General features: G+C 36.0%; 1 protein-coding gene across 1 annotated transcript; it reads left to right on the forward strand.

The window, feature by feature from the left end:
• Positions 1-8,745: 8,745 nt before the first annotated feature.
• LOC112004121 (putative disease resistance protein RGA4) lies at positions 8,746-10,845 on the forward strand. Its single transcript, XM_024036339.2, has one exon. It carries the CDS (start codon positions 8,746-8,748, stop codon positions 10,843-10,845), a length of 2,100 nt encoding a protein of 699 aa, XP_023892107.2.
• Positions 10,846-15,647: the final 4,802 nt, after the last annotated feature.

Here is a 15,647-nt window from a genome sequence, read left to right on the forward strand (position 1 = left end):
AGGGGATTTTGCCGCGATCCCTCAGGGGAGAATCCTCGGGAACCCCCATGGCTTGAAGGGCGGCAAACCACCCCTCCTCGAATTCGAGCGTGTGAGCCTGGTGAATGACCAGCTTCGCCAAATTCTCGGCGTCCGCAAACCCCTCGACGTACCACTTGCTTTCGCAAGCTTCCAACGCCGCCTTCGAATCGGCCAGTTTTTCTTCTAACGTAATATTTAGACTTTGGGCCTCTACCAGTTTAAGCTCGGTGCCTCCTAGTTGCACTTCAAGCTCTGCAAACCTCCCTTCGACCAGAGCCCGTGCCTTCTCAGCTAAAGCAATTTTTTCCTCTGCATCCTCGGTAGCTTTCAACTTCTCCTTCGCCATGGCCTCGGCAACATCCTTCAAAGCCTTCTCCCGCTCAGCATCTTCAACAAGCTCCGTCATCCTCCCGTCCATGATATGCGATAGTTATGCGGCCTAACCACACAATAATGACGTTTGTAAGGGGAAAAAGAAAGTACATATATATGAACGAGTAGAAAACCGAGAATGATGAAATAAAATGGAACTGTTACCGCTATGGTGTGCCACTGCAATCGCGTGCACATCCTCGGGCAAAAGAAGGCCACGCGCTAGACTCTGGGCAATACAACCCCCATGACCTTTTTTCCATATTCGTACACTGGCCGTCGCAGGAAGAGGCTTGCTGTCGAGTTGGAAGGAGGGTTGCCATTCCGCCAAGGCCCGGGAAGTAGACGCCAGGTTTACCCGGTTAGTGCTACCGACTCCCGGATAACGATGCCCGCCGATGGTCGGGGAGGCGTTCTGGAGGGCGCATTGACTGAGCTTGTCTGCGTCTGTTCAACCGTGCGCTGCCTTTTTCGAGCACGGCTTGTTGGAGCAGGAGGAGGCGTAGGATCTTGGCCAGGGGTTCGTTGCTGCTGCGCAGCTGGCTTGGCACCCGGGACAAAGCGGTTGATTGTCATTTTCTTTCTTGTCACCATGGTGTTGCCGTGGTAGGATTCTGTTTCAGAAGAGCTGATTGATTCGGCGGCTGCACCTTCGGCCTCCTGAACAGGATCCTCGAACTTTACAAGGTTCTCGGGCTGGGCGGGAGCTTCTGGCTGAACTGGTTTGTGAGTTCACTCTCGATGCTCTCGCGACATGCGCTTGGCTGAATCGTCACGTTTGGGCTGGCGGTGGTCGAACAAATGAACCGGGGACCGAGATCACATGCCTCGCCTACGGTAAACTTTGGCTGGAGGAAGTTCGCGTGCCGGACATCTATATAGGAGAGGAGGGGGCTGTCAACTAACAAGGCTTGGCTAAATGCTTGCCAAGTTGAGTAAACGGGGTCGATACCAAGGATAAGATGAGATGCTCGGAGTTGTCCATCCGAGTGAACAAAAATCTCTAACCTGAGCACAAAATTCAGGTCCCGAACATGTACCACTCTAAGATCCGGTTTGAACCTTTTGCTCTCTGCACGGGAGTAATATAAGTTATTAGCGATTACTTACTCGAATCAAAATCAAAAGAAGTTAAATAAATAGCGTTTGGTACCGACCAACATCGCGTGGTGAAAATGCGTAGGGGAGCTCCTCGGCTAACCAATTGCCGCTCACTCGTACAAAATCTCCAGCCGAATTTCTATTCGAATCCGGTAGGCATGAAATAAGCCGTACCCTCACATCCCTAGTTTTAAAATAATAATCCGAATCGATGTTACCACACAAACTATACATAAAATTAATGTCATGATGATTCAGTTGCAACCAGAACAACTGGTTCAACCTACTCACACAACTCACCACCCTGTAAAAGTTGGGAGGGAGTTGGTCGGGACAAAGGCCGTAAAATCTAAGGGTACCTAGGATTAGAGGGTCAACTAGGAACCTAAACCCACCCTCTAGAATGGCCATCAAAGGAAAGAAAACCGTATTTACGTCACGGCGCCTTTGGATGTCGATATCGCCCACATGACAGTAGGCAATATTGACATCCTTAGGAACATTGTAGGCAGCCCTAAAACTAGCCAAGGTGTCTGCAGAAGAGAGGAGATGGGAGTAACCCATTCTACAAGCAAGAATTCTTAAAGAAAAGAAAGACTAAGATTACTGAAGAATAGAATGAAATGGAGCAAACAGGAAAAAGAAGAAAAGGAACTTACTGTGGGCTCTAAGGAGGAGGAGTGTTCTGGGCTAGGAGATGAGTCACGAAAGTAGAATGCTCGACAGAGTAAAAGATTGGAGGATGAAGAATGCAAAAGTGAAAGAAAGAGACAAAAGAGATTATTTATAGGGGTAGGAAGGGAGATAAGTAGCATTAAATAATCTGTTGGCGGGAAACCACGCAAATCACCACCTCAACTGCCACGCGCGTGACGCCTCGGTTCACGAACCGTCAGACAATGATGACGGATAACCCATCAATCAAGTTTAAACGCATCTTTTGAGGGGCGCATTAATACGTTCTGCAACTGGTGGATACTGACTTTTCAGCTTCCCGGGTGGATTCCACCCCTTAGGATCCTTAATTCATCCCCAAGAATAGGGGACGAATCAAAGGGGGGCTAATGTACGGTACCCCGCACCCGAGCCCATTTGGGCTTGGGACTCTAGTATGGATGTGTGGCCTATAAACTCGATCTCTTTCTACCTAGCGGCCCATCCCAAAGCCACACAAGCTGCAGATCCAAACTTTGCCACTTCATCATTGCTCGGCAATACTTTCCCGAGCAGTGATGAAGGACCAACATTCAAACACCCCGTCCTTTACATATTCGGTAGTGCCTCCAGAGGCGCCGCTGCCGAGAATACCTGCAGGAGGGGGGAACCAAGTTCCAAGGCCACTCACACCACTTCCCACTCCCACCTAACCACCCACTTATGATCGACGACATTGGACCGCCTATTGCACTAAACCTAAAGATAATCATAGCCTCTCCACAAAATTTGAGCTATAAATATGAGGAACACAGGAACGTAAAAGGTTGTTGAAAGTTCGAGAAGAGAGAGATAAAAAAAGTGAGAGAGCAAGAGAGGGAGAGAGAGAGAGAGGGAGGATAAAGAGAAGAGTGATTCAGGCAGTGGAAAAGAGAAAAGTGATCTCATTGACTCTCAGTGCTGAGAACGACCCAGTGTAGCCTACTATACAAAAAAGTTGTCGGCTCAAGTGAGTCCCAGCCCAGTGGTCTTGCTTACGGTGCGCACAATATATATATATATATATATATATGACTTAATCAAAAGAAAATTTTTTTACTCAGCAACAATAATGAGTACACACACACACACACACACACTTTGGTTTAGATAGGCAGTAGCTTTAGGTTACGATTGCGACAATGGAGGAGCCAGGGGTGGCTATATGGGTTTGGGTTTTGATTTGTGGAGGAGGAGCATGATTGATTTGGGTTTGGGTTTTGAGGAGCATGACGTGTAGGTTGCAATTTGGGTTTTGGTGGTGGTCGATCTGAGATTTTGGGTTATTACGGTGGATGCCGCTTGTTTGCGGTGTCATCATGGGTGTTGTGGATCATCGGTGTTGCTAGTGGTGGCTCCATTCCTTTGCTCAAACCCAGATCCATGACCCTTCCCTCATCAATTGCGTTGAGCTTCTCACCTCCCGCAACGCCCACGTCTTCCTCCGCCGCGGCGTCTTTTGTGGAGTGGTTGATTTGAGTTTAATTTTTCTGGGTTTGAGAAGTCCTTGAAATATATGTTTGGATTTGAAATTGGGGTTTCAAATATATGCCTGGGTTTGAATTCATTTGTTCTTAAGTTCCATTAAAGTTCTCTAAGTTTTTTTTTTTTTTTTTTTATTAACAAAGAAGTTGAAACTGTGATTTTTCTCTCTTTGCATGTTAATTTTCAATGTGTTGCTAGCAATTTGTGGCTCTTTTTTGTGGGCTTAATTTTGAAGCCAATCTAGTATAAAACGTGGGATCAAATGTTGTGCTATATTTTTCTTCTTCTTTGTTTATTTGATTTAGGGATTGGGTTTATTTTGGTTGTTGGGGTTTGAAAAATGGGATTTGAGGCATGGTTACTGATGGATCCGTGGGTTTGGATGTGTGTGGGTGTGTTGATGTTTGTATTTTGACTTGGGTTTTGGGGTTGTATTTTGATAGATATATGGTTTGTACTTTGATGGTATTGCTTGATTTGATTTGTATTAGTTTTTTGGGTGAATGTTCTTCATGTCTGTGTATGTTCTTCATGTTTGTGAATTGTGAGAAACTAATACTATATTTTAATCTTGTTTTTCTTTTGTTTTTGTTTTTCTTGTTTTGGGAGGAGAGAGACATAAAATGGGTGTAAAAAGACTTAATTACCCCTATTTTTTAACAGAGTTGGTAACAGAGACTAAACAGAAGTAACCTCAGGTGGATAAAATGTCAAAAATGAAACCATGGATGAGTAAGTTAAATTCGAGCTAAACCACAGGTGGGTAATCTATAATTATCCTGCATTTTAATTATGGGTCACATGAACACACATGTGGCTTCAAGGAAATTATTTATGACTCATTTTAGAAAAGTTTTCACATCACTCTTATATTTAGGGTATTCATTGACATTTCTCTTTAATAATTTATTAACATGGTATTCAATGCCTTTATAACCAAAAAAAAAAAAAAAAAAGAGAGAGAGAGAGAGAGAGAGAGAGAGAGAGAGAGAAATAAAATCAAATAAGTAATGGAAAGAGTAGTAAGTGATTTTTAACTTTAATGATGATTCTCGGACTAATAAATCAAGTGGGTGCCATTGTAGCATCTAAGATCTCAGGTAGTGAGCAAGCGTGAGAGAGTGCGTGGGAGATGAGTGTTTGATCTGATTTCTTGTTTGATTTTTTGATGAAACTTGTTAGAATAACGGAAAAATTAGAGGTGGGTTACGGAGCATAAACGGAATGAACCACAGGTGGGTAAAGTGTAAAAAATAAAACCACAAGTGGGTAAATTAAATTCGAGTTAAACAACAGGTGGGTAATCTATAATTTCCCCTTAAAATGCAATGTATCAACTATCAAGAAATCAATCTATGAGACTGGGTTAGACTTTCAAGGCTAAATGATAGTCCTACATTATTAGTTTATTACCGTGCCATAATAAGTGGTAACCGGTAACAACTACTAACAATTCTTTTTATTTTTGGAAAATCTCAACTACCAAACCAGTGCATATTTGTATGACAAGTCGTATTGGTTAAGTGTTGTAAAGATTATTTCAAGTAGTAGACACGTGTATATATTTGATTGGATATTAGATATAGTTAGTCTGTTATCCACGTATAATAGCCTTTGTAGGCTCTGTTTTTCCCGCCATGCTCTGTTCCTCAAAAAGCAAAGAAGACTGGGCTAGACTTTGAAGGCAAAATGTTAGACCTACATTCTTATTCATTTGGATCTGCCTCTGAAATCTCTGCTACTTTCCTATGCGTGAGCATGATTGTTCTAAGAAAATCGGCTTTAGCTTCGTAAATGCAAAAAGGGAAGCTATATGGATCCAAACGATTTTCTTTTGTTGCATAAGGGCTCAACAGTCAACAGTCAACAATCAACACTCTCACATGGTGCGTCCTCATTTTCCCATGCATGATAATGGTAACATTCCAAGAAATATTGTAATGTTAAACTAATATAAATAACATTGGTTTCTCAAAAAAAAATATAAATAACATTGTTTGTAACTCTTAAGTCTTAACTACTACAAATATTGCACCCCCACAGGTTCACTCTGTTTTACAAACTGATTTAGTAGGCGTCCATTAATGAAGATCCATTGTTTTTCCCTCAAAAATAAATAAATAAAAGAAATATTGCACCCCAACCTGCTTGATTTTCAAGTAGGATTATAAATAAATCAAGTCATTCATAAATAGCTTGGACTTGACTCAATAAAAAGCCCATTTATGTTTGTTTGTTTATTAAATGATCAAGTTTTTGCCTACATTTTTTGCTTGTTTAATAAACGAGCTAAGTCTAAGTAGAAAAAGAAAAAAAGAAAAAAAAAAAGAAGAAAAAAAAGGAAGATATTCATGAACAAACTCATGAATATTGGTGCTTGACACAAACCAAGTTGACTCTAAACTCGTTTATAAGCTTGGTAATAAGCTTGATATAAGTTTGACAATTAAATCCATATCTTAATATGATTTTAAGTAATTAGGTGTAGTAATTACTTGTCCAAACAAATAAGTTTTATATAGGCTTGATAATATATTTTTGTTGAATTTCAAGCTCAAAAAGTTGATATAAGCTCGAGCTTGAGTTTGAGCTCAACTTTACTAATGAGTAAAGCCAAGTTCAATCTTTTAGACTTTTTAACCAGCTTGACTTCAAACATTTATTATAGGATTTGTTCAAACTCAAGCTAAGTTTATAAATATTTTATATTTGTAATTCATTGTCAAGCCAAATTTGAACACTTACTACTTGACAAAGGTCGACTAATTTATAGTCTATTTTCAAATTTACACCCAAAAAAAAAAAAAAATATTTCAAGCTCAAAAAGTTGATATAAGCTCGAGCTTGAGTTTGAGCTCAACTTTACTAATGAGTAAAGCCAAGTTCAATCTTTTAGACTTTTTAACCAGCTTGACTTCAAACATTTATTATAGGATTAGTTCAAACTCAAGCTAAGTTTAAACATTTTATATTTGTAATTCATTGTCAAGCCAAATTTGAACACTTACTACTTGACAAAGGTCGACTAATTTATAGTCTATTTTCAAATTTACACCTAAAAAAAAATGTTTTACCAAAACATTTTAAAGAATGAGATAACTAATTGGTTAGAGGAAACAATTTAGAGCATTGACATTAGGTGTGCTAAATGCTAAAACACCAAATACCAAAAATACATCTCCATCACATATGTCATATATCAAATTATTTTAACACATGCTATAGTACACTTTTACTAGATGGTGGGTGTTATTTTAGGTTATTTTAATGAGTAGTGTATTAAAATAAGAGATGAGATGTAGGATGTAATGTTAAATACTATAATAAAATAGATAAAATAAATTTTTGATACGTTAAAATAAATTTTTTTTCGAACATTTGTGCTAATACTCTAGCATTAGAATTTTGATGGATGTAATATATGATATAGTTAATTACTTATGCCGTACCATGCATGGTGTTTAATGGGGGCACAAATATATATATATATATATATATAAATGCGATGGGACATCTTCCATCCATGCTAACGAGTGCACTAAGGACACTTGTTAACAATCTATTTTAAGAAAGTTTTGATATCACTTTTATGAGAAATGAAAAAAACTATCAAAACATTAATTATTTTTTTTCTTTTCCCATAAAAATTTTCTTTAATTAAATTATTAACCAATGCCCTAAGAACACTTGTTAGCATTTCCCTTAAAATAAAACTATGTTTAACGACCATTACTATCTCACACTACCACTAAAAAACGTTACAAAATTGTTGTAAAAGTTGTGCTTTTGTACTTTCTCTTTTACCAATTCCACATTCTCCACGAAAACCCAGATAGTCATGGTAGAAACAAAATCCTTGCTTTTATTAAAGGGTCATGCTCCATTTTAAGAAAGTTTTTATATCACTTTTATGGAAAATGAAAAAAGTTATTAAAGTAGTAATTACTTTTTTTCATTTTTCATAAAAACATTTTTTAAATAGATTATTAATCAGTACTTTAAGGGCATAAGTTAATAATTCCCTAAAAGAAATGAGTGGAAAAAAAATACAAAGGAGAAAACAATAATTAAATTTTTTTTTATATGCAGTAGTGGACACGTGTACAGAGTTGATTGTGTGTATTTATTCAACAAGCAAAAAGACTGGGTTAGACTTTCAAGGCTAAATGTTAGTGCTACATTATTATTAGTAATTTAATATGCCATTTATATATATATATATATATATATGGCTCCGGCACACGTTAACCATTTATTTTGAAAAAGATTTTTATGAAAAATTGAAAAAGTAGTTAAAACAGTGAATTATTTTTAGTTTTTACATAAATTTTTTTAAAAATAGATTACTAATATATTTCCTAAGAGCATATATTAGTAAATCTCGGTATAAATACTCTGTTACCAGTTACCACTGCACTTGGCTCTGCATCTGAACACTCTGTTACTTTCCAATGCATGAGCATGATTGTTCTAAGAAATTTTGCATTAGCTTCGTTGATGCAAAAAGGGAACTATTGGGTCCAAATGGTTTTCTTTCTGTTCAAAAGGGTCAACAGTCAACACCATCACATGGTGCCTCCTTTTTTTCTATGCATGATAACGGTAATATTCCAAGAAAATTCATAAAGTTGTGCATGATATAACGGTAGCTTTCTTAGAAAATTCTTAAAGAAAGACGAGTAACGGTAAATTTCTTTGAAAAAATTGCTCAAAAAAGAAAAATTTCTTTGAAAAACATAAAGCTATGCACGATTGATGTAACTTTCTAAGAAAATTCATAAAGGAAAACAAGGAACGGTAACTTTCTTCCCTTTAAATATTCGGTCTCTCCTCGTCTCCTTCTTCACAGCAACATTACTCTCTAGCTTTCTTCTCGCTCTTTAAGCCTTCTTTTCACTCTCTAGCATATTGAAGCACTTCAAGCTCTCACCTTTAGTCTCGCTCTTATAGCCTATATATTTCACTCACTAGAAAGTTTTTCTTCCACGCCCTAGCATTGAAGCATTTGAATCCCAGCCTCTAGCTTCCTCTCTCTCTTTTAGCCTTCTTTTTTCTCTCACTACGCACTAACAAATGGATGAAGCAATCCTCTCTAGCGTTGCTGGGTCCATAATTGAAAATTTGGGCTCTGCTGCTTTTGAACAGGTTGGATCGCTCTGGAATGTTAAAGATGACCTTGAACAAATCAGGAAAACTGTTTCCACAATCAAAGCTGTACTCCAGGATGCAGCGGAGGAGCAGAACCACAATAATCAAGACAAAGTCTGGCTCGAAAAGCTCAAGGAAGCAGTTTTTGATGCAGATGACTTGTTGGATGAGTCCAAGTATCACACTGAATTAGCTTTGCGGCAAAAAGAGACGAGTGGGAGTTTTACAGAAAAGGTACGCTATTTCTTAAGTTCAATCGCAGTTGTTTTAGGACGTCCTAAGATGAGTCTTAAAATAAGTAAACTGAGTCAGGAACTAGATGCAATAGCCAAAGATAGGGAAAAGTTTCACCGGAAAGAACGCAGTACTGTAAAGCGTATTGTGAGTCCGAATAGGGAGACTCGCCCGTGGCTTCCTAATAATGGAGTAGTTGTTGGGAGAGAAGATGAGAAAAATCAAATCATAAATCGTTTACTAGAGCCTAACAATGAAGAGAATGTTTTAGTTGTTGCTATCGTGGGGATTGCAGGGTTAGGCAAGACCACACTTGCTCAGTGTGTATACAATGATGATAAAGTAGATACGCATTTTGAGCTAAAATTATGGATGTCTGTCTCAAATGTCTTTGAGGTGACAACATTTGCTGAAAAACTAGTAAATGGTATTGATAAAGATGATAGCATAGAACTAAGGCTAAAGAAACGTCGTAAGTTTAATCTTGAAGTCCTCATGGATCAAGTCCACAACATGGATCCATTGAGGAAACTTGTTAACAAAATTTATCAAAAGAAATTTTTAGTTGTGTTGGATGATCTTTGGAATGAAAATTGTAAAAATTGGAATGACTTTAAAAGTCTTTTAATCAATGGGGCAAAGGGAAGTAGGATTGTAATAACTACGCGTGACAAATCAGTTGTAGATATTACACGTGCTGATGCAACACATTTTCTTAAAGGCCTCTCTGAAGACTATTCTTGGTCTTTGTTTGAGAAATTTGCATTTGAAAATAGTCAAGACACCAAAAACCCAACAGTAGTAGATTATGGAAGGGAGATTGTAGGCAAATGTCAAGGAGTACCCTTAGCCATAAAGTCCATTGGAAATGTACTATACTCTAAGAAACCATATGAGTGGTCAAAGATCAGAGATAAGGTAGTAACAAATGTAATTGAGGAAGGGGGTAGCACTTTTCCCATTCTAAGGTTGAGTTATGATTATCTTCCATCTCATTTGAAAGGTTGTTTTGCCTTTTGTTCTTTATTTCCTAAATGTTTCAAGATTGATAAGATGACAGTGATTCAACTTTGGATGGCACATGGGTTTATCCAATTATCAAATGATACTCAGCAGGTAGAAGATGTTGCAGATGAATACTTCAAGTATCTACTCTGTAATTTTTTTGAGTGGGGTTATTTTTATAAGATGCATGATTTATATCATGATCTTGCAGAATTAATTGCAGGGTCAGACTGTAGACTTGACAATTTGGATTGGAAAACTCGTCATGTATCGTTTTCTAGTGTCTCATCTTTTACTAAAACTTTAAGTTTGGTTAAAGCAAGCATCAAGTTACGTACAATTCTTTTCACACATGATGAACATGCATCTGATGCCATGGATGAGTCAACATTGAGTACACTGATTGAGAGTTTCCCAAGTTTGCGTGCATTAGATTTACATGGATTGAAAATTGAAATAATGACAAATTCCATAGGGAAGTTAATACATTTGAAGTACTTAGATCTTTCTTTTAATCCTATTAAAACTCTTCCTGATTCAATTACTGCACTGTTGAATTTGCAAACACTAAAACTTCAAAAATGTTGTAATCTTGAACAATTGCCTAGGGACATCACAAAATTGGTTAGCCTCAGGCACCTTGATGATAGGGGTTGTTTTAAGTTGAGATTGCCTCAAGGTTTATGGAAATTGACTGGTCTTCAGTCATTACCATTATTCATTGCGAGGAATAATGGTGGACTAGGCAAATTGAATGGGCTAAACAACCTCAGAGGAACACTTTAGATCAAAATTTCAGAACAATTGGAAGATGCTAACTCAAATTGCGAGGTCAAAATTTTAAGAGAAAAGCAACATCTTGAGAAACTGGAATTAACATGGGCTCACCAAGAAGGACATGATGAGATGTTATTAGATAGCCTCCAGCCACATCCAAATCTCAAAATTTTGGAAGTGTGTGATTACACTGGTGTGACATTTTCAAGTTGGCTTTCTTCCATCGAAAATCTTGTTGCAATCACTTTAAGGAAATGTAACAGATGCAACCACCTGCCACCATTGTCTAAACTCCCATTTCTAGAAAGTTTATGGCTTGATGGAATGAAAGATTTGGAATGCATATCAGATCGTGATATAAGTGAGGAAGTTTCTACTTTATCCTTCTTCCCATCGTTAAAATCTCTTACGATTTGGGAATGCCCTAACTTAAAGGGATGGTGGAGGAGCGCATCAATGACAGATCATCAACAACATCAGCATAACCGGTCACTGCCTTCATTTCCTTGTCTTTCTTCTTTTTCTATTGAAAATTGTCCTAATATGACTTCCATGCCCTCCTTTCCTTATCTCGGAGAAATCCTACAACTAATTAACGTTAGCTCAAAGTTTGTTCAAGAGACAATACTTCCCTCTTCCTCCTCTTCTTCGTCCTCTCATCTCTCCAAATTAAAATATATGTGTATAGAAAATCTGCCAGATGTTGTGTCTCTGCCAGATGGGTGGGTATCAAATCTAATTTCTCTCGAGTATTTAAGCATTTACTCTTGCAAAGAGTTAAATCTAGGAAGTGACGTGGACGGAATGGAATGGCGACATCTCAATCGCCTCACTCGTCTGCAATTCTACGACCTTCCGAGACTGAATTCCTTACCTGTAGGTCTTCAACACGTTACAACCCTGGAAACGCTCTTTATTGGAAATTGTGAGAATCTGAAAACATTGCCTCGGTGGATTGGGAATCTTATCTCACTTAAACAGTTTACAATTTACAACTGTCTCAATCTGAAATCACTGCCTGAGGGGATGCGCGATCTCTCGTCTTTACAAACACTGCGGATTAGCAATTGTCCCGAGTTACAGAGAAGATGCGAAAAGGAAACCGGTCAGCATTACTCATTACAAATCTACCAATAACAACCGGGTGAAAAATACAAGGTTTAAGACATGCGTGGCTATGTTCGAATTGTTAAAGAAAATACTAATAGAGACATGAGCCTAAGCCAACAGGTTCCGTTGTGTGTTTGGTCATTGGTGTGGCGTGATTGAGACACTAAGCTTTGCTCAACTTTATTTTTCACTTATTGTAGACTTGATTTTTATATTGTCGTTTGAGAGATTGGAAAGGCATGAAAAGAAATAACAATTAAATCAATAAAAAAATTTACAAATTAAAGTATTAAACGTTTATTATCTCTTAAAAAATTAGATTTATAAATTTTGGATACCAAAAAATTCTAAGCTTCACGTGGTAAACCACAACTTTTGACATAACGGCAACAGTTGTGACTTTTTATGTAATACCAAAGTTACTTTTTGATACCATTATTATGAAAAATAAAAAAATGATTAAAAAAAATCAATTACACTTTATTGAGCATTTTTATGTAATGACACATGCTAAAATAATCCAAACCACATCATTTGGAGTATCAAAATCTTCACCATTTGTGTTATAGTGCCCTGTAGTCTGTAGATATCTGTTGATATGACATATTAGGTATGCACAAACAAATAATATGTGTGTGTATATATGTATATAAAAATGATAAAAAAAAAAATCAATTACACTTTATTGAGCATTTTTATGTAATGACACATGCTAAAATAATCCAAACCACATCATTTGGAGTATCAAAATCTTCACCATTTGTGTTACAGTGCCCTTTAGTCTGTAGATATCTGTTGATATGAACATATTATGTATGCACAAACAAATAATATGTGTGTGTATATATGTATATTACTTAAAAATTATTCTAGACTATAAAATTATACTCATGTGAATATTAAGTACTATTTTAATATCCAAATACTAATACATAGCTAGAATATTCATTATATTTTGTTAATTTGTAATGGTCATTTTTTATAAGGTAAAATACAATTAACTCCTCAAAGTTTTAGGCTAATGCCAGCTAGGTTTAAGATATTTTTAAATTAACCTACTTGGTCCTTAACCTGACTTGGTTTCAAAAAAAATTACTCATTATTCTCCCTTTTATCATGGTGATTAGGGATCGAGTTGGTCAATTTTGAAATATTTTGTATATAGCTCACACTAACCCAAATCTCAGAGTTGTTGACTGAATTTTATCCTTTTCATATATGAATAATTCATGTTGAGATGTTTTAAATAGTCACATTACACTTATGATTTATATCTTATGATTATTAGCAAGGGTAAAATTTAGGAGTAAATTGTAATATATTAAGTCTCCAAATGTGGATGCTGTTGTCTCACGTAGACATGGGAACCCCCTCCTAGAAACTATATAAAACTAAATGTGATTGTTGTTGTCTCACATAGTCACATGATTTCACCTCTTAACTGTGGTGGTCAAAAATGCAATTGGTGAGCTGCTAATGGTTTGGACCAAGATTTATGACTTATGCACTCCTGTCGAAGCTAAAGTAATTGTAATTTTGTGGTCTTTAAAGTTTAGACTTACTTAGGTCTGAAAATTGGTGCAATGTGGGAAGGGATACAAAAGTATGTTTTAAACTTTTAATACCCTCGTTAGAAAAGAAGAACTAAGTGATTCGGTCTATTTCTACCACCATGAGTAATGCTTTTGATTTAAGTTTACATTTTGTTAACTGTGAATTATGCAAGGTTAGAAAATCTCTTAATTTCGCAGTTTTTTTTTCTAGTAACAGTTGTAATTTACCGATTATTGTACTTGTTTTTTATTCTTAATAAATTAAAGTTTAAAAAAAATAAAAAGTATATCTCATATATGTTTTTTGAACTAATAAAATAATTAAATTTTAACAATTTTATGCCATTTATAATTCAATCGATTTTGAGTAATTGGACGAGCATATAGGATTTGAAAAGTGAGTGTTGGACGTGGGCCCATTGGCTGCATTAATTGATCTGTAATGCCACGACCAAAATGCTTGATGACCCATTGCCCTTGGGTAATATAATAATATTCAAAGTCTAACAATGGCTCGTATTTTCATGGTTGTTTCCCAAAATAATTTCAATGTGTCACACGAGACCAAGACATTGTTTCACTGAAGACAAAACCATCGTACCTATGCTATTTCTTATCAACTTGTGTTGTGATGACCCTTTTCTTCTTTTATTATTGGGTTCCATTTGTCACTTATTGCTGACTTTTCCCACAATCACAAGCATTGGTCTTCCTGGTGACACGATTGAAGGCTGAAGCAGCCTGGTCATTTCTTCTTTTTCTTTTTTCTTTTTTTTTATGGTCTTTCTTCTTGAAGGAACATGATCTCTGCACTTGGTTTCTTCGTATTGAGGTCCCCGTTGACATGGTATGTGTTTCTTAACTTGTTAGTTTCCTTTGAATGAGCATGATTGTCTTCATTTGATTATGTAAGGTTGTAAATGTGTCGAGTCAAGTTGAGTATTACAAATTTAAAATTAATTATTTAATTCGATAATTGTGATATTGTATGTCTGGTTGATATTTTATGTACAAAACATTTATAATTTGCGTACATAGAAGTTGAATGATATGTGTGTGTGTGCCCTCCTTCTAGAGCTTTGAGAGAAGATTTTTTTTTTTTTTTTAGTGAGGCTTAAATCTTTTTTCTCTCTCTAAAATTTGCACGAATTTTTTTTTTTTTTTTTTGTTACTGTTTTTCGTTCATAAATATTTTAAAGATATTCTTTCAATAGTTTAGCGATGATAAAAAAATATTAGATATAGTTAGTGCTTTCTAAGAAAATTCATAAAGGAAGACTAGAAGTAACGGTAAATTTCTTAGGAAACACATAAAGCCATGCATGATTAATGTAACTTTCTAAGAAAATTCATAAAGGAAAACTAGTAACTTTCTTCCCTGTTATACTCGTATCTTATTAAGGTTTTAAGTAATTAGGAGTAGTGATTACTTGTGCAAACTAATAAGCTTTATATGGGCTTGATAATATATTTGTGTTGGATTTTAAGTTTAAAAACTTGATATTAAGCTTGAGTTTAAGCTTCAACTTGACTAATGAATCTAGCCAAGTTCAAGTTTTAAAACTTTTTATTGAGCTTGAACTTGAACATGAACATTATTTATAGGATTGGTTCAAGCTTGAGCCAAGTTTAAACATTTTACATTCATTATCAACTAAATTTAAATGTTTTATTATTGTAATTCGTTGTCAAGTCAAATTCGAACACTTACTACTTGATAAAGGTCAACTTATTTACTGTTTATTTTCAAATTTACATGAGAAAAAAACAAGTTCTATAGTTGGTCAGAGAAAATTTAGAGCATTGGCATCATGAGGTGTGCCGAATGCTAAAACATCAAATACCAAAAATACATCTTCATCACATGTGTCATATGCCAAATTATATTAACACATGCTATAGTACACTTCTACTACATGGCAGGTGTCTTTTTTGGTTATTTTAATGAGCGACGAATTAAAATAAGAGATAGGATGTAGTTTCTAATATATAAATGCTATGCTAAGATAGATTAAGTAAATTTTTTGTATGTTAAAATAGTTTTTTTTTTATTTTTTATTTTATTTTTATAACAATTGGTGCTAATGCTCTAGCATTAGAATTTTGATGAATGTGATCTATGATATAGTTAATGTAGATGTGAATGCT

The sequence above is a fragment of the Quercus suber genome, unplaced genomic scaffold (assembly GCF_002906115.3).
Source record: "Quercus suber isolate HL8 unplaced genomic scaffold, Cork oak 2.0 scaffold_306, whole genome shotgun sequence".
Taxonomy (NCBI): Eukaryota; Viridiplantae; Streptophyta; class Magnoliopsida; order Fagales; family Fagaceae; genus Quercus; species Quercus suber.